This window comes from Atractosteus spatula, chromosome 3, assembly GCF_055471065.1.
Source record: "Atractosteus spatula isolate fAtrSpa1 chromosome 3, fAtrSpa1.hap1, whole genome shotgun sequence".
Lineage (NCBI taxonomy): Eukaryota > Metazoa > Chordata > Actinopteri > Semionotiformes > Lepisosteidae > Atractosteus > Atractosteus spatula.
Genome location: NC_142708.1, coordinates 53782670 through 53807938, shown reverse-complemented (window position 1 = coordinate 53807938; position 25269 = coordinate 53782670). Strand labels below are relative to the sequence as shown.

The 25269-nt window shown below is 37.7% G+C and overlaps 1 protein-coding gene across 1 annotated transcript; it reads left to right on the top strand.

The window, feature by feature from the left end:
- The first annotated feature begins 10725 nt into the window (after window positions 1-10725).
- LOC148837935 (prostaglandin E2 receptor EP4 subtype-like) lies at window positions 10726-16646 on the top strand. Its single transcript, XM_088911607.1, has 2 exons — window positions 10726-11936; window positions 14762-16646. The coding sequence occupies exons 1-2, from the start codon at window positions 11154-11156 to the stop codon at window positions 15350-15352; spliced, it is 1374 nt and encodes a 457-aa protein (XP_088767733.1). The 5' UTR covers window positions 10726-11153; the 3' UTR covers window positions 15353-16646.
- Window positions 16647-25269: the final 8623 nt, after the last annotated feature.

Sequence of the window (25269 nt, the reverse complement as noted above, 5' to 3'; positions counted from 1 at the left end):
ATAGGTGCCATCCATACATCATAAAGCACTTTTTGAAAGAGCAATTGTGTTAACCCCAACATCCAGGCAGTATTGTACTCTAGCCTTATACAATCTGACCTTCTAAAGTTCCCTCAAACATTCAATTGGTGAATCAATTTCTGAATTGTGTACCTAAACCTCTGTGTACTGTGGCTGTTGGAACAAAATGGTTGCCACATTGCACTGAGGTGGGTGCTACAATTAGTTATTGTAACATTAACATACAGTATTGAGCAGCAGGGTAGAGCAATAATTGACATTGCTGTCCCAATGTGCTGGGGTCCTGGGTTTAATTCTTTCCAGAATGTCTTTGGACTGTGGGAAGAACTCAGAGCATATGGAGGAAACCCACACAAACACAGGGAGAGCCTACAAACTCCACACAGATAGCACCCCAGGAATCGAACCAAGAGCCCCAGTGCTGCAAGGCAGCAATACCACCCGCTGCCCCATTATGCCACATCTGAAAGATTTTTTTAAAAAAAAACAGTGTGTGTTCAGCTGAAATACAGAAACAAAATGTGCAGGACTCCGAGGTCAATACAGATTTTCTAGACCACAAACACTTTCATGCTGTGATTTGTTTTTTTGTTTTTACCATCATGGAACAAACAGAAAAAAAAAAACATTTCTATGCTCAGGACATAATGTACAAGGCTGGAACTGTCTGTTTTATCTTCATCACATGGAAGACCACGCAGTTTTCTGCATGACTGTCAGGACAGACATGATGCCTTTAGCCAAGTTAACAGGTGTGAATGCAATTCCAATGCCTGAGCCATCCTACTGTTCTGCAGTTCTCTCCCCTCTGTTCTGGGTTCTGCAATACCTTTAGCTCCCATATGTAATACCATAGAATCCCCTATGGAATGCAGTATTTTCTTCCAGCTATACCTAGTCTTCCCTCATGGACAGTCTTTCGTCTTAGAAATAGTTATTTCATGTGGTAAGCCTTTACAATGTAAATTAGCATGGATTGCATGCTTTTTGGCACTCATTGCTTTTACTTGATTTTTTTGTAAGCACCACTTTCTAACCCAATTTTAACCACAACCTCAGTGTTCTTTACTCAACACTGCTTCAGTTTAAAAGTTCCAGCTCCCCTGCAACCAATATTTTAACAATGCCAACTCTTACTTTGTTACTAGACCTTAATCACCACTATCATGACCTGTTCTGCTCCATTTCACATATATCACTCAATTCATCACACTTAGTGGAGCCTCTTGGTCTTTTATACTAAGCAGTACAGAAGACATTCTGACCCCTTGGTACTCAGTACTCTCTGCTAACTTACATCCATAGTTGTCGATTTTTCAGTCTTACTCTGTGACATGCAGTTTACAGCCTCTTTTCTGCTACTCTCCCTATTTTCCCCATATCACTGTTCTTCTCCCAGCTGATCTTGTTCAATCATTGTGAAGTTCTCCATACCAAACCCCAGCATCCCTGATACAGTCAGTTTGTCCCTATTCAACTTCAGCTCAGACAACACCAGGCATTAATGATTCAACCTGTGCAAACTAGACTCTTGCTCCACCTTATCTTGTGAGAAAATACAATGCTACTTTGCCAGGCCTCACACATCCTGCATGCCAACACCTCCAATCAGCTCTGGTCACTCCCATTTAAACTATTCCCATACTCCAGCAGTGCAGTTCATTACCATCAGTCCATTGACAAACAGGCTACACACACAACTCAAAAAAACATTCCATACACAGTAACATCTTCAAACTTCCCTATGGCTCACTCAATCAAATCTACTTCTAACCAAAACTTGCTGGTCCCACACTCTTGCTCCTTCCCAGCTGGACGTATAAGCCTCCTAATCACTCAGTACTGTGGGTAACTCTCAGAGGACCTATCCTGGCTGATTTTTACCCTCCCATTGCATTCCATTCCCTCTGAGTGCTCTAGACTCAATCAGCCCAGCTGTGTCTCATTCGGCAGCAAGTTTCAATTAGCTTGTGGTCATCTTGGCTCAAGGCCACACCATAAGGCCAGGGTTTTGAGCCAAGATGGTGGATTCCTCAAGTACTACATTACATGTATTGCAGTGTATTAACATGTCAAGGAGGAAAAGATGTGAAAAGAAAGGAAACCTTGTTTATGAAAGAAAATAATTTAGTAATTTATCTTCTAGTAAGTAATGGGATGTAAAGATTTTTTTGTTTTGTTTTTCTGTTACAGGACTGAGCGCTTAAAAATATTATGGGTAGATTATATTTTAATATGGGTAGATCCCAGATTTTGTGACAATTTACATAAAAAATCAACATAGTATTTGAATAAATCTGAAGTCAAGTACTTTACTGCCAATTTAATAAAAATGATCACAAAAAATACATATTTATGTTGTATGTTTTAATATATAGTATACAGATATGGTATTGAAATGTATTTTATCAATTTTGATTAATTTATCAGTTACCATTGTCTGTGATGCACTCATGTGACTATGTTGCAGAAATGCCAAATCACATGTCCTGGACAGGCAGGTTGCATTGTTCTCCTGCATTAGTACTAAACTATAGCTGCTAAGCCAACAATAGGAACAACAATGTAATAATAACATTTATTGTATATAGTCCCATTCCTGGTAAATCATCTTAATAGGATGTACAATAAAAAAATCAAACACAAAGACAGGTATGTAAACATACTGTAATTCCTAGCTAGAGTATATAAATGAGGTTTAAGATGTGCTGAAAGATCTGCAAGATCTGATTACAGGTACAGTATCTGTGATAATTCCATAATCTACAAACACCAAAACAGAAAGCACAGACTCCTGCCAATAGGCTGCGCTCGATGCCTGCCAACATTACTGCAGGTTTATCTAATGGTAATGACGTACCATAATGCACAAAATTTTGAGTTTGAGTTTGAATCTCTCTAAGGCTTATGCTAGATGTGTGCCAAAAAGTCTCACTGAGCAACACAAACACATCTGTAACAATGACTTCCCCAGTGCTATGAAGCAAAAGTCAATGTTTTTTTGTTGCATAGCAAAATGACTTCACTCACCCATGTATGGTTGAGGCTATAATACACGGTGTGTGAGGAGGTCGGTTTTGAACTGTTCCACCCATCTATTAGTTCATGTCTTACACAGTCAGACTTCCTATTGTTTTGCTCAATGAAGGGGATCTCTCTGTGGTCGGAACCTGAGTGAGACAATGAAGTCTGCAAGAATAGCTCCCAACCAACATAATTTGTTATGAGAGCATGCATAACCTTGTGAAATGGTGGCAGAAGTGTGTTAATTGTTCATGGGACTATGATGTAAACTATAATGATCTTCCCCATCTGTGAAACATACTGTATCTGGTGGATAAACTGCACCCAAGCAAAATTCAAGGATTGATTGGAATTCAGTCAGCAGAATGCCAGACAAAGGTTCAACTTAACTTTTGGAGAATGTCTAGGGCAGTGGTTGCCAATCCTGGTCCTGGTGAGCCACACACCTGCTGGGTTTCTGGTTCAGCCTAGCCCTCAGTTAACCAATGAAACCATTGACTTAATAATAAGATTAATTTGAATGGTTATTAATTTGAAATAAAATCCCAAACTTGTAACTAGAAACAAAATGCAAATAATCAAGTGAAGCAACCACTCAGATCTGGGAAGGCTTCAATTATTTAATGAAGCTGAGATGGAATGAAAACGAGCAGGTGTGTGGGTCACCAGGACCAGGATTGGGAACAGTGGTCTACAGAATAAGCAGATTCCAGCACATGCAGAGCAAAAGAAATAAGGAGAACCAGGAAATCCAGGAAAAAAAACAGACGTTTTCTTTAAAAAACAAACTAGCGTAACTTGCTACCAGTACCAGCTCAGTGGTCCCGATATTTATGCGCTGTTTTCAAGTGCCCGCTAGCCTTTAAAAAGCAAGATACAATATTGATGTAATCACCTCCACACAAAAACAAAAATTCTGCTTCTCTTGTTTGATTCTTCTTGGCTTGCACAGGTGTGGTTTCTGAAACATTTTGGTTTATAGAAAAAGTGCATGTTGGTTTCAGTGCAAAGGTGTTAAAACACTACAGTATATCTTCTTTCATGCAGATCGCGGTTTCGTACCCTGTGGTGCAGCTCAACATGCATGTAGTAAGGATTGATTTAGAGAAAACAAAAAAAATCACGAGGACGAAATATAGGCATCTTGAAATGCTGGTGACCAATGTGACTTCTGGTTTGGCAGAACACATAATATTGCATTTTTTATTTCTTTCTTTGTTACTTTTGCTTACTTAGATTAGTGAACTGCTATCAGATAATCTTTACTAGTGTCTTGAGCTTTTATAGAATTGAGCCTGCAGAAGCAGCATACAGCGTGTTTTGGTAAGAAAACCTCAACTGCGTCAGAATGTTCAAAGGTCTCTGAGCAAGAACAAAAAATGTACTTGACAGGCCACAGTCATATTTTCCTCTTTTGCACACTTCAACCATTAATCAAAAACACAAACATCAGTTTAATTTACGTGGTCTGTATGATGAAGGTTCAATACAAAATTCAATATGCAAACGTATGCAATCAGCTGAAAAGAATAAAGAAGATTGCAATTAGCTGTGCGTTAGAAAAAGTGCTTCTGTTGTAGCTGGCTTTTACAGAACAATAAAGGCCAAATATTTCACTTGTTATGAAGTAGTAAAAATATAACTAATGTGGCATAAACTGTTATAACAAATAACATTTTCAGAGCTCATATTTAACATTTCAGATTTCTAGCCCAATAAAATAAAATGAAATGTATTATTTCCATGGTTGTTGAAATCTTCCTTTTTATTTTCTGTTACACAACAAATTTATTGTAATATATTGTGTGGTGTCAGGAAACACAGTTAAGGGTTATGTAGCTTAAAAATAACACAAAAATAGGCTAGAAGTTAAATCTTTCAGATTCATACTCTCAGCACTTGAAAAACAGAAGTGACAGTTTCATTTTATCATATTGCAACTCTGGATAGTTTTTGACTACATACAGTACATTTAATAGGCTTTGCAAGTTATGCCCTCAGTCCAGCCAGTTTCATAAGTAACTTGGGGGATGTGGTTGTTTATGGTATTGCAGACCTGACAGCAAAACCCATCTTCTCCTCCTCTAATTTAATTCACCTAACTTGTCTGCTATTTTAAACAATTTTCATTGCAATTTGGAAAAGTACAAAAAATGTGGAGGCTCATGATTGAGACAAAATATAAAATTTAATAACTGATCACAGAATGATAAGTACAGCAGAGGCTGCATAAATCCAGGCACTTATGGTACTGAGAATAGGACTACCCAAACTCACCTTACTCTTCTTTATAAGTACAACATCCAAAAAATAGTATCTAGATGTAGACTAGGGGTAGGCCAGTCTTTACCAGGCTCCATAAGACTTCTTTTTTGCTTCTGTTGACCCAGCTAATAATATCCTCTGCATATTTAGCATAGCTACCTATATCTAACAACGTCTTGCAATTCAGGGTTGCAGGGTCACAGGGGAGCTGAAGCCTATCCCAGCAAGCACCTGGTACAAGGCAGGCTACTCCCTGGATAGGACACCAGTCCATTGCAGGGCAAACATAAACACAGAACTACACCTACACTCCCACTAATTTTCCCAGAAGCCAATCAAACTACAGTACCAGTATGTTTTTGGAATGTGGGAGGAAACCAGCATACCTGGATCAAACCTACACAAACAAGGGGAGAACATACAAGCTAGATAGCAAACCAGGTCTGGAATTGAACCCAGGCCCCAGAGCTATGAAGCTTATATGTAGAAAAGAGCTATAGATTTATTTTTTGAAATGCAGTGTCTCCACGTCTCATATATTGTTATTTATTTAACAAAGTGTATATAACTGTAACCAGCTCACCAAGCCTACATCTGGATAGGCCAAATCCAGCAGGTTCAATAGATCACAATTTAAACTTAATTCATCAAAAACTTCAACAAAACAGACAATGCTCATATTTCAAAAATGAAGAAAAGTGTTAAACAGGATTGGGCAAGAGATCCTAATGTACATTACATGTTTTTATATGCTGTGAAAATGTAAACTTGGAAAAGGCAGTATTTTCTGGATGGTTGACAGACAGAATCCTCTTGACAGAACCTTTAAATTTGCAGTACAAAAAATTAAGCCTGAAAAGTATAGACAGTTCAGTCTAAAGTACGCTAATGTAGCTAATTTGGAATGAAAAGCATTGGTGCTTTAAGCTTATGTAAAAAGCAAACATTAAACAAAAATAAATCGCAACCACAAAGCAGCTAAAAGTGCATTCTACAACAGTATTGCTGCCTTTATTAATATCTTTCCAATGCTTAGCTTATTATTGTTATTTCAATGTCTACATTTGCTACACTTTTGTCAGAGAGCAACTTCAGTCACACATTGCAACTAAATAGCAAGCGATTATTCATTAACCTTCAGGAATTCACATGTTGGAAATGATTTAAACTTAGATAAATGTAATCAAGAGACTGGAGGGAGACCAGAATAGGACAGCGTATCAAGTACCTAGCCTTGAGCTAGTGATTCCTGTAGGTGACCAGACTTCCTTCCCTTTAATCCGTTACCATTTCCAGCACAAATGCAAAAATAAGGGTAGTACAATTGTGATGGCCATACAAATTTCAAAGAATTAATATAAGCTATCAAAGCTTCTTCTAGAAAGAGTTGCAATGATGAGTAGAGTTCAATTAACTAAGAAAAAATGGAAAAAATGGTGAAATAGTCACATTCCAATTCATTACCTGTATACAACATCGTTGATAGGTAGCAACATGTTCCCTTCTTAATTGTTGGTAAAAAACATGCCATGGGTCAAAAAGGATTCTATCAGGAATTTAGTATTTGATTACCGGGAAAAAATTTATTTAAGTATTGCCATTTTTAAAGTGCCGGAATTTTAAGCAACCCAAAGCTGTGAATAGGTGTTGCAAGTGTTTATATAGAAGGACTGGAACATATAATTCTAGAATATGTTTAACTGCTTTGTACAAATAATAATTAAAAAATAAAGGGGAATTTTTATATTGTACACAAGATTTAAATTTAAGTTGATTATATGATTAGAACAATTATTTATTTCTAAACAGCTAGGGAAGGACATACTCTGTATGTCTGTAATGTCCAGAGACAAATTATTTTTTTTTTATCATTGAAAGCTTATGCAAGAAATACTTTGATTTCTTTTGCAGTTACTGTGCATACATTTCTGCATGAGTATCTTTAATTGTGAGCCAATATTCCATTACTAAAAAGCTGCTTTTTCCTGGTAAGCATCTCAGAGCCTATACAAAGCACAGGTTGCAAGTGTGCTCCTTAGATGGGACACCAGTCCATCATAATCTCATACACAAAAGGATAATTTAGACACACCAATTAACTTAATCAGCATATAAAGTACTGTAGGAGGAAACCAGAGGAAGGAAAACCCCACACAAACAGCAAAAGAACATACAGTAGCAACCTGGTCCTGAATTGAACCCAATACCCAACAGCTGCAAGGCAGAAGCTGTCCAAGGTGTCCAAGATCTAATACTAAAAGTTTCAATAAACCAGTTTCTTAACGGGCAGTCACTCATAAAAAATCATAAAAAGGAAGAAAGAGGTCCGAACATGCCTTTCTTTGTATGCATCTTTACCATATTATACAATGCAGAATTTGCATTAGAAAAGTAATGTGGCTCTCACTATATCACTGCCAATTAAAAAAGGTGTTCAAACCTTTTTGTTTAAACTGCATGATATGACTCTAATATATAAATTAGATGTTAAAGGTGAACCAAGCCTTGAGCTGATGTCTCTATGTGTCAGAATTACTAACAATGTGATGTACTGTAGATCAATGCTTTATTTCCTGTTGTAGCTCTTTAAAGGTTACCTTTCATGAGATATGACCCTCACTACTAACTTTAAAGGTTACCTTTCATGTGATATGATCCTCAATGTAACCCGGTCATAAATGATTTTAGGAACTGTTAAGTTGAATGACTGAATGAAATTGTTAAGTTGAATGAGTTCAGCAACTCTCTAGGGCCTTATTTTAGTTGTCATAATGACTCAGGCACAAGCATATGACCACTTCTCTCTCTAGCATTTTATTTTGTCTCATGCAAACACAAAACGTCCTTTTTCATTATACATTAGAAATTTTAAAATACCTGCTCTGCTTACCCCAGACCAGGCTGTTTCAGACTAATTTTCAAAATCGTGTATTGAATTCCAGCAAATCTGTTTTTGCACAAATAAAAATATTGGGCATGAGTTTCAGAGAACGTGAGACATAACATTACTTTGGTATTTGGCGTCTTTGCTTGTTTCCATATTCTATTTCTGTACAGACTTTTCAAATTCTGAAGTTATGTTTAAATGGGTTATAAACATAAAAATGCATCTGTCTCTGGGTGATTGTTTTTAAACTTGCCAAGCCAAACTGGCATAATGAACAGAAATGATCTTTTTTTCCTTTTGTAAATGTAGTGATAGCTGAATCCTATGCAATCAATTCAACCTCAGAACATGAAAAGAAGCTGAGATGCCTTTAAGACCTTTCTTACTATATAAGGCTTTTCAAGACTTCTCATTTGGAAATACAAAGATTTCCGTAGAAATATCTCAATTCTCTATAGTCTGTTGAAACCTGTATTTCTATGTGAATTCAGTCCAGGTCTATAAAATGGATCAGTTATCTATAGGTTAAGGTTTAAACTTATTGTTTGTGTATTATTTTCTGTTATACAGCAGTACAAATCAAGCACAGGCTGTGGTTTAATTCTATGTGGGAAAAAATGTAAGTGTTCTTGGTCTGTTTTTTTCCACTAAAGTGGAAACATCTTCAGTTATGTTGTTTGTTTGTGTACAGTGTGTTATTTATGCTGAAACAGCACACATCCAAAAGTAACCAGGAATAATACTCAAAAGCATTGTAAAAGTAGTGGTCGACCCTAACCTCAAAATATTTTCTTCGCATGCTCCACTGCTTTAAACGTGAGTGGTTATTGTAGTTTTTAATATGTTCCTCAAATATGTAACTTTACTTTGTGATACCATGTAAATGTAGGAAACCTTTAATCAATCCAACAAAAAGACTTTTCCCGGCTAAATACTTTATAATTATTATTTTTAATACCTCCTTAGGCTACAACAATAGAAAGAGATTGTTTCTTCTCTGAAAGCATAGGCTTACACACAAAGTGAAAATATTGTAAAACAGTGACAGGTGTAAAAGTTGATAGTTCATCCAAAATTGTAAGAAAGTATACGGACTGTAGATGTAGCCTGGAGACTTTTTTAGCACATTATAGTCAGACTTAACTGGAGACACACATGCAAGTAATTCTGAGAGGTTTACATGGACTGTGATTACATAGTTGTATGGTGAAGAAACCATTTAAAACATTATTTTGCACCGCCTTTTACAATCAGATACTTCAGTGTTGCAGATTTTGTTTTCTGTATTCTGAAATGATGCTGGAGTATCGTTGTCTAGGTCTAGGCGAAACTGTTCGTGTGTTCATCTGAACGAACCTGGGATATATTAGAAGATGATAGCTGTTATGTATTTGACTGCGTCAATGAGCCATTAACAGAATTAGGGATTCCTACCAGTATATCATTTTGTTTTCTCTGAATCTACAATTTTTTATATGACTGCCAATGCCACTCTTTTTAAATAATAAACATGCACCATATTCCCTCTAAAAATGTAAACAGCATAAATATTTTTAAAAGGTGTATGCCATCAACGAAAGGAGATTTCATTATAGTTTATGAATAATTATATTGTACTGCATTTCTTTTTCTCTGGGTTTCATTTTGTGGCTGTATTAAACGTACTTTTTAAATCTCATTTTATTCCCCATGTCACTCTGTCACTCTGTCGTCACTCATCTGCGATGTACAGTATCTCATTTTGAAACCTGAAGAGGGTGTTATGAGTATTTTTTAAGAAAGAAAGCTTTATATTTTTGAAAAAAAGCACGTTGCTTCCAAAAATACCAGAAATAAATATAATTTGTTATTACTCTTTTTAAAGAATCTGCATAGTCTATTTCTCTGTTTAGACACCATGTTTCATACCAGGCTCTGAGATGATCTGTAATCCTCGACACTTTTTCATAGATCACATTTAACTCAACTCAAGGTATCTAAAGGCGGTGTTTTATGCAAGCAGAACTTTCTGGTGTTAAAATGATTTTCTGCGCTCTTCAAACGATTAATCTCTCTCATTAATATAGTCCTGTGTAATACTGTACCATTCGTTAGCACAAATTCGTACGCTTAGCGCACATGGTAAAAACGGTCTTTTTACAATCTGGACAAGCAGAGGATCTGGTCCACGCCGAAATATAGAAAGAACACAATGTTTTACTGCGATGACATCTTCAAGTGTGACACATTGAGAGAAGAGAACTTTGTATTCTTCCTACTTTTCAACTAGCTCTATTTCTTCCTTGACAGCCTGAGGTCTGACACATAGCGCCACTCTAACCATGTTTTTTTCTTCACATTTTGAGCCCGTATGTCTCAGCTCACCTAGCAGATAGACTTTATCATTACTGTAATTTATGACTAGTAAACGCTTATCTCGAGGGATTGTACAGTGAGTGAAAAGTGCGGAAATATTACTGGTTCACAAAAGTACAAAAAGGCGGAGTCACACACAACTCGAGCTCCAAAGGGGAACTTTGAAGAACTCAATTTTTTATTGTATATCAGTGAGCCACATGTTTGGAAGACGCGGATACACCGGAGGGTAAATAAATATTTTTTATATAAAAATAATAAACCCACTTTGACATAAACAGTGGGGGGAATGAGTCATCGCACTGAAATCAAGTGATCCTGAGATACAGAGTGCTGCGGGGCTTAATTGTGCAGAACTTCGACTCCAAAGACAAATGACGTTTAACGACGAAAGGTGAAATCTGGTGAAAATAACGCTTTAATTAAATTAAAAAGAAAACTTCTTTCATTGTGTCTTCAGCCGAGGGAGATGTTGGAAGATAACGCATGTGAATTAAAACGGAGGATTTTTACAAAATAACACTTTCCCTTTAGCTTGAATTGGAAATTCCGGGATTTTTCTTTTTAATTATTAAACATATTTTCCGCAAAAAAAGAAAGGATGAATGACAGCAGCGAAGGTCCGAAAACCCCCAAGGACCCAACAATTCCTGCTATAATGTTTATTTTTGGGGTCGTGGGGAATGTGATCGCAATCGTCGTGCTTTGCAAATCCCGCAAGGAGCAGAAAGAGACAACTTTCTACACGCTAGTCTGTGGTCTGGCTGTGACTGACCTCCTGGGGACAATGCTCGTTAGCCCTGTCACCATTGCCACATACGTGAAAGGATCTTGGCCGGGTGGTGACCCTCTGTGCCAGTACTCCGGGTTCATTCTGCTCTTCTTTTCGCTGTCAGGTCTCAGCATAATCTGTGCCATGTCGATTGAAAGGTACATGGCTATCAACCATGCGTACTTCTATAACCATTATGTGGACAAAAAACTCGCAGGCTTAACTCTCTTTGCCATTTATTTTTCGAACATCCTGTTTTGCGCCTTGCCCAGCATGGGCTTGGGACACGTAAAGATGCAGTACCCCTGCACCTGGTGCTTCATTGACTGGAGAAGTAATAAGAGCATACACGCAGCGTTCTCGTACATGTACGCGGGATACAGTTCTTTTCTCATCTTGGCCACGGTGGTCTGTAATATCCTGGTGTGCGGAGCCCTTATCAGGATGCACAGAAAGTTTGTTAGGAGGACATCGCTTGGCACGGATCAAGGCAGGATTGCAGACCTTCGGAGGAGAAGGAGTTTTGGGCGTTTGGCTGGAGCAGAAATCCAAATGGTCATCTTGCTTATAGCCACATCTGTGGTAATCCTCATCTGTTCGATACCGCTGGTTGTAAGTTACCATTTCAGTGGTAGTTTTCTATTTAACTGTTTAGCATGCAAGAGATAAACGATTTCTCAGTTATTATGACTGAGACATCCGAAACTTTGTTTAGGGATAGATTGCGTATTTTTTTGTAGTCTTCACCTTCTTCTGTTTTAGTCATAACCATCTTTTTAACCTACACAAAGAACAATATAAAGCTGATACTTTTTTTATCTGTAGTGGTGGGAGACTATGTGTCTTTTAAAACGTCCGTTCTTTAACCTGTAACCTGGGTTATAGGTTTTTGTGTGTAATACCAGTGCAGTATCCGGATACCTACCTGTAAATTTTATCGTAATCACTCATGAGTTTGCGAGATAACATTGTGCAGCAACAGCTGAATTGTTGAACAAGAAAAGCTGTAGTTGTACAAAGATTATAGTACAATAATTCCTAACATCCATTGCTATTAGGTCTATTCTTTTATGGGGCACAATTCCTTTAAGGGCAAAAGGTATTGTACGGATCTATTGATTTAGTGACTCAGTAAGTCAAAAAAAAACTCGTCTTATTGTTTTTGGAAATATTTCAGTTATTTAGAAATAACCGATTAGAGTGATAATCAATAATCACTGTTCATATGTATTCATTTGTCATAAACTTGATTTCAAGCGCCATGTCGTTTGGTGCGTTGTAACAAAGTCTAGAAGCTTGGAATTGAAATAACTGAACAAGTCCACATTCGGACTGCAATGCCAGCATTTGATGGACAAACGTGCACAAAGTACAGTATGTGCAAGGGTGTAAGGTATGTAGTTAATTAATAGATGCACCTCAGTAACATAAATTATATACTGGTGTACATTTTATATAATAATACAGAATTAGATGTTTTCCATAAAACGATGTTCGATTGGTAAAGACGGTAACCTAATGAACCTCTTGTCGATAGCGCTGTCTTGCGTAATTGTAAACAATTCAATCGTGTCATTGCATTTACAGTTTATTTGCGGAACCTATATACCTTACATACTGCATACTATTTCAAAATCAAGTAGATCAAGGTTGAAGTATGCAGTATAGCTATCTTTGAATGATTGATTAGGTCTGCCACCTACAGGACAATCTAATGAGGTCTTCGCTAGTTTCAAATTTGGAAACTTAATACGTAAAATGCCTAGAGAAATGCGTCATAGAAACCGAACTAATTGTGGTCGTGACTAATCTTCTCGTGCTTTCAATCCCTGTCCCCTGAAAAGGGTAAAAACATCACAGAGAGTAACAAACTGCGCTCCCTTGTCATTAGCATTTGGTACTCCTGCCTCTGTATTTGATTGTTAGGTGAAGATAATTCGGTTGGAAATCTTTTTTTTTCTAGTGAGCATGTGAGTCACAGATAAATCATTGACAGAAGTACATCTAAAGGTTTTACTTGTATTCGAGGGAAGGGCATCCCATCCAGGGTATAACCTGCCTTGTGCCCATTGCTTGCTAGGATAGACTCTGCCTCCCCCATGACCCAGTTGGAAGAAGCAATTAAAAAATGGATGGATGGACAGAAAGGGTTTCCTGTGTGCTACTCAGCTTCTTGGGATGTCATTAATTGTTCCTACAGTATATGTAAATGCAGACAGCAATAAAGGGCATGTTCTCTTTATAGTGTCTCTTTACCCTCCTTTGTGAATTACATATTTTTGTTGATCAAAGATACAAGGCAAATAACAAATTCTGTGGGGGAAAATGACATTATTAACAGCATTCAAAAATATTATTTTGCAGATTCTTTTGCAATGTAAAATTATTTATTCACACTGTTAATATCTGCATTATATCAGAATGGAGGATATGTATGTATATTATAGTGATTGTAGTTTTGTAACATAAACTTACACAATAAATGAAAAATAATTAAATAACAAAAGTTATGAGAGGAGGCCATTTGGCCCATCTAACTTGTTTGTTTCCGAGATCCAAAAATCTCTTCCAGTTGTTTCAGGGTCAAGTGAGGGTATCGGCTTTAACAACATGACTAGCCAGCTTGATCCAGACTTCCACAGTCTTCCGCATTGTGTAAATGATGTGCCAGCTGTTCTCAGGATTAAATACACTTCCGTGTAGCTTCCATTCCTGTCCTTAAAGTTCCAGTTGTATCCTCTCTTGATATTGTAACAATTAAGTGTAGTGAATTAAAATGCATTGTTTTAGCTGGGTGGCACAGTGGCCTAGTGTAGCGGAGCTAGGTTGGGCACGGTGACGTCACTGTCCTCCCTGTGCATAGCAGGGACCTCAGCTGCCTAGGCTGATTGAGGTCTCCTTTAGCTCATGCGGCTGGCTCCCTGTTGCGTTAGGCCGGAGACCCGGGTTTGCGCCCCAGGTGTTGTGGGACGAATCGGCGGGGTGGAGCTGCGGAGGGCACGAGACCACGCGGAACCGCGACGGTCACACTAGTGGTTAGCATTGCTGCCTCACAACACTGGGGCCCGGGTTCGATTGCCGACCTGGGTTGATTTCTGCATGAAGTTTATACGTTTTCCTTGTGTTTACTAGGTTTCCTCCCATAGTCCATAAACATACTGGCAGGTTAATTAGCTTCTGGGGAAATTGGCCCTAGGTGTGAGTGCGCTCATGTCTTTGTCTGTGTGTGTCCTACGATGGACTGGCTTCCTGTCCTGGGTTGTATGCAGACTTGTGCCTGTTTCTTGCTTGGAGAGTCTCCAGCTCGCCCATGACCCTGAATTGGAAGAGGCAGTTTCAAAATGGATAGATGGATTATTTTAGCTTGGGTAATTAGAGACTCTCTGTAACCTGTGCTGACAGGGACTAAATCAGAATTATTCATTTGTGTATTGCAGGTGCAAGTGTTTATTAACCAGCTGTACCAGCCTCAAGTGGAAATGAAGATTGAAAACAATCTCGATCTCCAAGCAATTCGCATTGCATCGGTGAATCCCATCTTGGATCCCTGGATCTACATTCTGTTGCGCAAAGCTGTTGTCCTGAAGCTCATTGAGAAGATCAAGTGCCTGTTCTGTAGGATTGGTGGGCGAAGAAGGCGGACAGGAGGCAACTTCCACTGCATAGATGGACAGAGGTCATCAGTGCTGTCCCATGATTCACCATCCCTTGTGTCTCGAGAGCTAAGGGAAGTCAGCACTTCCCAAACTTTATTGTACCTCCCAGAAAATGGAGAGAACTTCATTGGGAGTTTTAGGACAGGACAAGGAAGGTTGGACTCAGGCAACTCTGTCGACCGGTCTTCTTTTAGAAACTTGCGGAGCTCCGATTCTTCACCCGAGCAGGATTTAGAATGCAGCAATTTAGTAAAGCAATCTGGCTGCTTGAGCCCTTCGAATATGAACCGGTCACCTACGTATCAAAAGGACCAGGCTCTGCATGTGACTTTTACAGATGAAACATTAAATTTGCAGGAAAAATGTATATAGCTCACCGAATTTCATATTCCATCCTAAGATGACTTTTAGGCAGCTTTTGATGAAGATGTGATTATGGCGCTCTCCTGCACATAACTGTCACAAAATGGCCTTTATGAAGAGCTGTAAAGGGATCCCATTTCTCTGTGGCTGTTAAGACTAAAATGTGAATATAATTTCAAGTAATACATAACTGAATTTGTTATGAATACAAAAACACAGCTCGAACTGAGATTCAGTGCAAATGAAAGTTTGTGTACGAGATTGAGCCTGAGTGATGAAGAGCACAGAATTATTCACTCTAAATCTTGTCTCCTATGTTTAAGATTCAACGTATTCAGAGTTCCTTGTGTAATAAAATTTTTTTTTTGGGTTAGTGTTTATGTTGAATGCAAAAAAAACGCAAACATACTAGTTAACGCAGCAAAACAGCACTTAGAAAATGTCATTTGTGGAAAAAAAACAACTTTATCACACCCTCACTTTGAAGCATGTGTACCTGAGTAAGGAATGTATTTTTGTAACAATGTTCAGCACATGTTTTTAAAATTTCACTTAAACTGTTCACCTCTGGCTTCCACCGCATGCCATTTGATGTAAAGAAATGTGTGTCGTATTGGAAACAAAAATGTGATTTTTTTCATTTTTTTGTTAATTTATTTTAGTCAAGGTGCAAGAAAATCTCTTCTCTGTGAGAAGGTTTAAGTAAGGCTTTTAATAAAAGTGCAATGCTTTCAAATATAAAGTAATCACAGTTCATTATTTCATTTTCCATTGCCAATCACATACTTCATGTAACGATATCAAAAATCAGAAAGGAAAATTGCAATATTTAATTGTGATTTTAGTACTAAATTTATGGAAACCAAATAGTAAGACAAAAAGCCAAACAAAACAGTATTCCAATTGGTGGACAACACATTTAAAAAGGCATCCTAAGAATATCTTCTCTAACTAAATGAACTAATCATCTGAAAAGACTTAGCAGTCTGCTATTTCAATGTGACTTATGGTGTCATGTCTTGTGAAAGTCTTCAAGGCTGAGCAGAAGTTGATTTTTATCAATACTGCAATCCTGGTGCATGATTTCATTCAAACCAGAAAGGGGTGGCCATTTAACTATTTAGAGTGTTTGAAGCTATTTTGAGTTTTGTACATATTTCTTCAAGGATTTCTGTATTTTTATTAAAGTCATTGCTGCCTTGCTTATATTAAGTCATAAAATTTATTGATGTACAGTTAACTATAACATATTTTTTAAATTAATAAAAATGCGTTAAATAAACTAAAATGTGTCATAAACATGCTTTTTATTTCTCACTAGTGATTTTTAGCATTTCCTTGAAACAGTGATTTTAAGATTTAGCAGGAGATAAGCAGAGACTCTGTCTGCTACCTGTTTACAATTTTAATTTAGCTTCCCAAACATTGAGTGTGTGAGAAGCTCTGTTAGTTTTTATTTGTGAAAGATGCACAGTTCTGTTGGTGAAACATTTAAATAGTGCATGAAGGTTCTTTAGGCAAATGATTTACTCAGTTCATGAATTCAATCAGCAAAAATTAGCTGGTACACTAAACTAGTCCACACTGGCATGAATTGGCTGTGGCCTAACTGAAGCCATGAAGTCATGAGGGGGTTACTGGCATCAAGTAACAGGAATGACCATCACCTTGCACAGTGGTAGATGATGGAAGTCTATGACACAGATGTCTCACAAATACTCGGGAGCTGCCCCATGATGCTACAAGACCTGAAACATCTCTATGTTTGAGGATGTTGCTGTCAAACAAAATGACCCAACTCCCACAAATGTAAATAGATCAACCCATCAGAATCGGGCCTGCTCTACCTTCTAGCAACCTGTAGCAATTTCAGGGTTTTAATCACACTTTATTTCAACCACAGCAAGTTACATAAACAGTACTGTGTATCCAGTAAGGTACAGCAAGAAGTAATAGCAATTGTTAATGTTTTACCTCTTGTTACACCTGAGCTTTGTTGGGGAGACAATCTTACAAGAAAGCACCTGAGCTTTCTTTGGATTTTGAAGACATTACAAAAACCAAAATTAAATCCACGGCTTGAATTTTGTGGTTCCTGGGAACAATTATGAGTGATAATGATACAATAAAGGTACAGCGTTAGAGAACCATGAGGATGAAAACAATTAGCATTGGTTAGAGCATATCAGAATAATAAATGTGTATAGAAGATAAAGTATTGCTTTAAAAAAAAATGACTGTTGTTCTTTCTGTCTTTGTGGGATTAGAGTTTGACATTCCAGTATTCCCCATCCCAAGTGCGTGGTTTCTTTTCCACGGTCAGTAGTGGCATCTTGCATGTACAACTCATTAAAGCTCAACTTTAATTTGAACAAGATGAACTTGCACATACAACTCATTAAAGTGCAGCTTTTATAGGGCTGGGACGTGCACAAAGCTCTTGCATCATGATATGTCATTCCATGAAATCCATACAGTTGTGCTAACTATGCAAGTGTCACAAATTCAGAAACAATAGTAACATAACATTTTTTCTCACATCAGGATATTCTTGTTTGAGTGTTTATTAATTAGGATTGGTAACTAAAATGACATAAGTATTTATTGCATGATTGCCTTTAAGAAAATATTGTCACTTTGTATTGCATGTTGGTATACTGTGCATTGTCTAAGCAAATGTAGAAAAATACAGAGTTCCCATCTTTGATTTACGTATAAGAATCTTTGTAGAAGCCTAGAAAATGTATAGTAGCTACTATAAACATAATTCAGTTTGAAAGATCAGCAAATAAAAGAAAAAATAGGTGGCAAGTTGGCACAGTGGTTACTGCTGCTGCCTCGTACCGCAGGGGCCCTAAGTACAGTTTCTGGGGTGCAGTACTGTACGTGTGATGTTTGTATTTTCTTTTGTTTCTCTTGTTGTTCATGTTGATTTCCTCTGGGTACTTCGGTTTCCTCCCACATTCCAAAGACATACTGGTAGGTCAATTGGCTTCTGGGAAAGTGGGCCCTAGTGTGGGTGTGTGCATGTTTGTGTCTATGCGTGTCCTGTGAATGACTAGGGTATATTCTGCCTTGTGCTTGCAGAGAGAGAGGTTCCTGATTCCAGGTGCCCCTTTATTGGATAAAACTGTTAGAAAATAGATGGATGGAAAAGCACAAAATACACTGATAAGGTTATTTAGCCAAGGGCTGTGTCAGCACAAGCGGTGTTAGGTATCAAAATTGAATAATTCCTCTGGGTAATCCTTGTCTTGGCTGCTGGCTGTAGTGTAAAGCCTGTGCTGTCTAGAACAGCTGTGAAAGTGTGCAGGACTAGCTGTGATCATGCCCGTTCTCCTTTTTATTTTTTCTGTTGAACATCACTGCTTCACCATAATTTGAAAACTAAGGTAATTACAACAAGTACAGTGGCAGTTGAGAAATAATGCATTCAAAAGTTGCAGCCTCGTTAGCATCTTTGTGCATACCACTCTTTCCCATTGCAGTGTGAAAAGAGGTGGTTGTCTTGACACCGCAACCTGGTTGTTTTAGTAACATGAGCAAAATGGCTGGGATATTTTATATAAATTAAAAAACTGGGAAATAAAATTGCTATTTGAGTTCCAGAAAAATTTTCTCTTTTTCTTAAAAAACACAGAATTGACAAAAATCATTTTATTATATATCCACCCAGTTTGGATTGGCTCAGTGACAGTGACTTCCATACTCGTGCAGTATGGGGCACATAGATATGTTCCTCAGACATGCCTACCTGCAGATCCATTTTGTCATTTGGCATGCTACAAGCTCCATAGTGCCCAACATGAGAGTTTGCAGTGATTGGAACAATGGTGCTGATGTCATCACAGGTGCCCAGCAAATAATGGGAGCTGTTAATTCACCAGAAAGTAAAGATGACCTTGGTGACTCGTACCAACTCTTAGTCAGATGTGGACTGCTGCTTGGGGAATCTTGATCACAATCACCTAGTGACAGAACAAGACGAACTTGAACTTGAACTTTATTGCCATATGTAACGGTACATGTATTGGTACAATGGAATTCTTACTTACAGAAAGTCTCTCGATTGTTAAAAAAGTGTAAAAACACAAAGTGCAGACAGTGCATCAAGACAATATACAGACAAACAGTAGACAAAGTACAAGTAAAAAAGTAAACAGTTTGAATGTAAACAATGCAGATGTTAACAGGGACTGCAATAAATAAGAAATCATAATGAGTTAGATGGTGTAGGTGTGGTCTGAGGGACATGGCCAAATTTGTTCGACAATTGCACTGCTTGTGGGTAGAAGTTGTTGGTGTGTACTAGTGACATCTCTAGAATGTTTACCTCACAAACCACAGGAAATAGTGGAAATGATGCAGAAAGGCATTTAGAATTGAGAACAGGAGTCACTTTTGTACAACAAAGGGTTGTGGGTGTATGGCAAAAGCTATCCAGTCATGTTGTTGAAGACAACACTCTGGCTTCTTTCAAGAAGCTGACGAATATGATCCTCTGATCAATGAGCTACCAACAATAAAACAAGCCAGATAAGAGGGAAACCCTTGTCTTGACTTTTTTGGTGTTTTTATACTGATATTCAATTTCTTGAGACCAAAAAGGACAATTCCAGTCACATAATAATCACGTAGTTCCTAAGCCACAAAAAAAAAACTACAATGATACTCTGTAGATGGATGAGTAAGACATTAGAACAGATGTTAATGACCAACTTATTAAATACTAAAAAAAGGATGGAAATATTTCAAGCAATGTGGTGTCAAAAAATGTCTAGAATATACTCTTATGGATATTCTAGTCGATCTTGGTTTGGATTTTAGAGACACATTTTGTGCTTTGTATTACTCAACGAAGGTGTATTGTAGGTTACCAGCTGTTGTATTTGGTAATAAGATTATTGCCAGAGAGACATACCAGAACAAAGATTCACTGCCCGCAATCCACAAAGCTAAGACATATTTTCATGTTCAGTGTATTGCAGTGTAACTTTATCAAGATATGTTGTGAGAAAAATCTCATTCCCACGTGACATCCCAGCCAAGCTGCCCCAGGGGGATTTTTTTATGGAAAGCACAGTGGATCAGAACTTGAAACTAAGCCACTACTCATGTGGTTTGCAAGTATCATTCATCATTTTATTGCACAATCCCAGTGTTAATTATTTCCAACACTGTACAAAGAGAAATATAACTGCTGTTGTAACACTTTGCTCTTGATTACAATGAATATAGTTTTGCTTTTTTGAGCTTAAATGTGGTTATCTGCACTTTGGCAGCCTCTTTTTGTACTGGATTTAATAATCCATACATCACATTTTATGTATTTTAGGTACTGTATATACAGTAGTTGGCAGATAGAACAAAACACACATACTTGTGGTTTACACATTATAGTAGGGAAAAATTCTTAGTATTTGATACTTCCTGCACATACAACATGTTTTGCCTCAATGATCAAAGCAATGTCCAAACTGTGTCCTAACAGTGTAGGTTCTTCCTTCAAAGTGGTTATATCAGTGGAACAATTACAATTTAATCAACACAGGTCCACAACTATGTTTCACTGGGTTTATGTCCAGGCTCACATAAAATTATTCACATAAAATGAAAGCCCTTTAATTTTTTTTTTACCTTAAACAGACTATTTTAAAATGATAAGTGGTAGATCAACAGAAGATTGTGAGAAAAAACAACATGGATATTACAGTTTCATGACTTGTGAGTAACATGTAAATATACTGTAGTCAACAATATACTGTAGTTAACAATTAAGTGCAGCTGTATTCAATAATTGCTGGAGAGAGCAGTAGTTTTGCCCCAAAACTAACAGTAATGAAACTGAATGTTTACGCAGATGATGGCAACAGCAAAGCCACAGAAAGATACACACCAAAGAATTCACCAGCTGTAAAATTTACACATTTCTGTAGTTTTGAAGTGTATAGGAGATTGAATGTGATACCTACAAACAGTGATGCTCATGCTTCATAAAAAGAACATACAGATTGCCTAAGCAAAGCAGAAGGTCCATGTGTACAATTAGCTATTTGTACAGGAAATAAGATGCGAGTCTGTTGAAAAATATCTGCATGGATGGTAGCAAAGGAAGTCACAATGCCAGGAAATATTCTGTTAATGGAAGGTAATGCATTCCATTTCAAACTGGCAACTAATTCTGAGTGTTGGACATTTGTTTAATGAACTGAGACATGTACAGACATCTAGTCCATGATGGGATAACCAAATGTTTAAAACCCAAGCAAATATACATAAAGATAATAAAAATGTGTTGACTAAAAGGCAATATGTATCAGTTTCTTATAATTACAAATGTTGTTTGAAAGGTTTTAAAATAAAAAAAACATTTTCAATATAAAAACAAAATTAATATACTGTATATGGGCATATTTCTTATATAATAGGAAGGAGTTCTGAGGCAAAAAGTAGGTTTGAGTGATTTTTGAAATGGCCCACAACTCAGAGATGCAACAATTTATTGTAATAGAGTGTACATATTTACTTTTTTGCTTTTTACTTTTACAATATATTATTAAATTAAGAAGAGCTCTGAAAACCGTTTTGCGGCATCAGATGTCAAGTTAATGTTCCTTGGAATTATACTTAATAATGCAGGACTGAACAGTTTGTACTTTTTTATTAACCGTTCTACTTGCTTCTTGAATACAAATGCAGCAACATCTTCTTCGTTCATGTACTGTACAGTGTTAAGGGTCAATAAATCCTCCTTCAGGAGCTCCAGGAACAGAAATTAAAGACTGAAAATATCCCAAGTTCAGATTGGTTGATAACAAAAGATTTGATTTTTCGATTAACTGTATAATACTGTATATTGTACAGTACAAGAGCATTCCATGAAGATTTTTAGATTTATACAGTCACTGAATGTCTCGATGTCTAAAAATTCTTTGTACTCATTAATCACTTTAATGATACCCACTGGTTTGTTCAGCATTTTAATTAACAATCAATTCCATCCACCAATTTTCTACCTACTTCATATAATTCAGGGTAGGGGGGGAGCTAGAACTTATCCTGGAAAGCAACAGATGTAAGCAGTGCCAGATTTCCCATTAGACACTGTAGGCACAGCGCCTAGGGCCTACGAAAGGAGGGAAACACTAGTGACTAACGAAAAACAAGCTGAAACAACATGCTTGCAATCGACTCTAGGTGCTCCTAATCATACGCTATCTAGCGGCTGTTCTAGAAACTAGAAGTATCGAAGTTATGGTCACTCGACTCTCTCCATCAATCACGTGGATTAGCGTTATAATGGTGTAGGACCCGCAGCGGTCGCTTTAGCGGCTTCACTTTCCCTTAGCTATGTGCCCGCAAGGCAGGCTGGGGGTAGCGGCCATGGAGCTGGACTTGAGGTCAAAGTGTCGACTGGAGATTGACCTGGCAGTGTAAATAGCGTAGAGAGTTTATGAGGAGCCATTGTAAATAGTTGTCAGTGTTTGCTGCTTTGTCCTTGTAACCCACTGTAAACTGAAGTACTCCCTTCGAGGAGTTTCAATCTCTGTCTGTCAAAGTCTGAGGGGCGGCATTAAAAATAAACGTGTTGTTGCTGGCACATCAGGGGTGTGTGAGCTTCATTCTGTGCGAATCCCCCCGGTCATTACAATAGTTAAAAATGCATCATGTCAATCGGCATTTACCCCTCTTTTTGCACATTTCAGAGTGAAACTGCCCAGGTCCTACGAACACCAAAATCTGGCCCTGGATGTAAGGCAGGAAACACTCTGGAGATGACACCAATCCATCGCAAGGCAGACACACAGACATAAACACTCCAGGGCCAATTTTCCCAGAAGCCAGTTAACCTACCAGCATGTCTTTGGACTGTGGGAGGAAATTATAACACCCAGAAGAAATCCACACAAACGTGGGGAGAACATAACAACTCCACACGGATAGCGCCCCATGATTTGAACCCAGGGCCCCAGGATTGCAAGGCAGCAATGCTAATCACTGCAGCACCGTGCTGCTCTCAACAATTAGTTGATACATTTGATTAAAATAGGTACATGTGAGTATTTATAAATGTGCATTCCAGGTTGGCACTCCAGTAAAAAAACAAACCATAAGAAGCCATGCTCTGGTCATCACTGGGACATTGCAGATATATAGCATGTGAAGAAACACACTCAGCTGTTACATTATATTTGAACCTGCAAAGCAGCCTAGAATGTCAAATTCTACATTGTAAAAAACTAGAAAAAGAACAAAAAAAACAATCAGGACTGTTCCCACCGTCTGAAGAATGATTATTGTCCACCCTGTAACTGTAAGACGCCAACTTCACATCACTAGTTGGAAGGGACACCCAGCAATATGGGTCACACTCTGTCACTCAAACTGTGGTGACAGAGTTGAAACTAGTTCAAGTCATTAGTTGAGAGCAGAAATTTTAAGCATTGCTGAGGTTTGCTGGACCTGACTGAGTCAGTGCAGCCACATCTTGCTGCAAAACGGCTGCCGTGGTGAGCTACCTGGAAGGACTGTCAGAGAAAGCCACATCATTCTTTCCAAATGGCAACGTCACTGCACATGATGAGCTGTAGTTTGGTTTTGGAGCATGAATATGAAGCAAAATAGCAAAACTGGAGGAAAATGTGCACAAGCCTCATTGTTTCCGACCGAATGATTAGCATCCATCAAGGTCTGACAACTGTATATTAACATAGGAGTACCATAAAAGTGATGTGTTAGTCATCCCTGAATATACTAGCATTTAACACATGATGGAGAAAGTAAAGGCTGGTTAGGTACTTTGGACCTTTCACCCACAGTATATAACTAACTCTTCATTTATGTATCTCTAATAAGGTGTGTTTTACATATTAATAAGAACTCAGCTAGCTGTGTTTCAATAGTAAAATAGTAATACATGCCTTCCTGAGTTCTCCTATTCCAAAGCTTTACCAATGATTATAATGAAAATCAAGACAACTTCACTGTGATCAATATGATGGAATTTTTCAAGTGCAAGAGCACTTTCACCACATTTCTAAATAAACAGCCTGGGCATGACACACATGCACTATATAAGATCTCACGCTGTGAGAATCGAGTTTTGATGCTTTGCAACAAAACTATATCACACCATCAGGAAAAGATGGTTTGAATGATAAGTTGACTGCTCTGTGGTTACTTTGATTGTAAAAGGTTAAGAACCTTGTTCAATAGCTTTGTGTACTGCTGTTCAAATTCCCCTAAAAATGTGCATTACTTATTACATTCAATATAAATGTGTGTAATAAATTATCATTATCGTTTTATCATAACACAGAACTACTAAAATATAGATTCTAAAACACTACATTTCTTACAGAAACCTTCATCAGCTAGTACAATTGACTACACGATAAATATATAAGGTTTATTTTTGTATACTTTTATATACTTTATTTTTATATATATTATTTTTATATAAGATTTAAGATTTCTCCAAGCCCATAGTTTCTCATTTCACCTCAGACGGCCATGATCACACTGATCTCTCTGTCTCTGTTCTCAAAGAAGGGTTTCTCAACTCCCATAGCAGAAGAACAACAGAAACGAAACTCATTCACACCATCCCCCTTCTCTCAGTGACCAACTTATTTTCGTGTAATCTTCTCTATTCTCATGCAGGTTTTGACTTCACACCTCTCTTCACCCCTCTCCACTTTGCACTTCCTGAGTGGCCTCTCTGCCTCCTCCCCTCTCCCAGCTTTTGTTCTTCTGTGCTATTTAATCTTTGCTGTCTGCCCTGTCTTTCTCACACCTGAAGAAGGGTTCACAGCCGCAACATTGTGTTTACTCTCTTCTCTTTTCAGCGTGGTACAGATGGTACAACTACAGATGTATCTTGCTGTATTTAAGAGGTAAGAAGGTGGAGGACATTAGCAGAACAT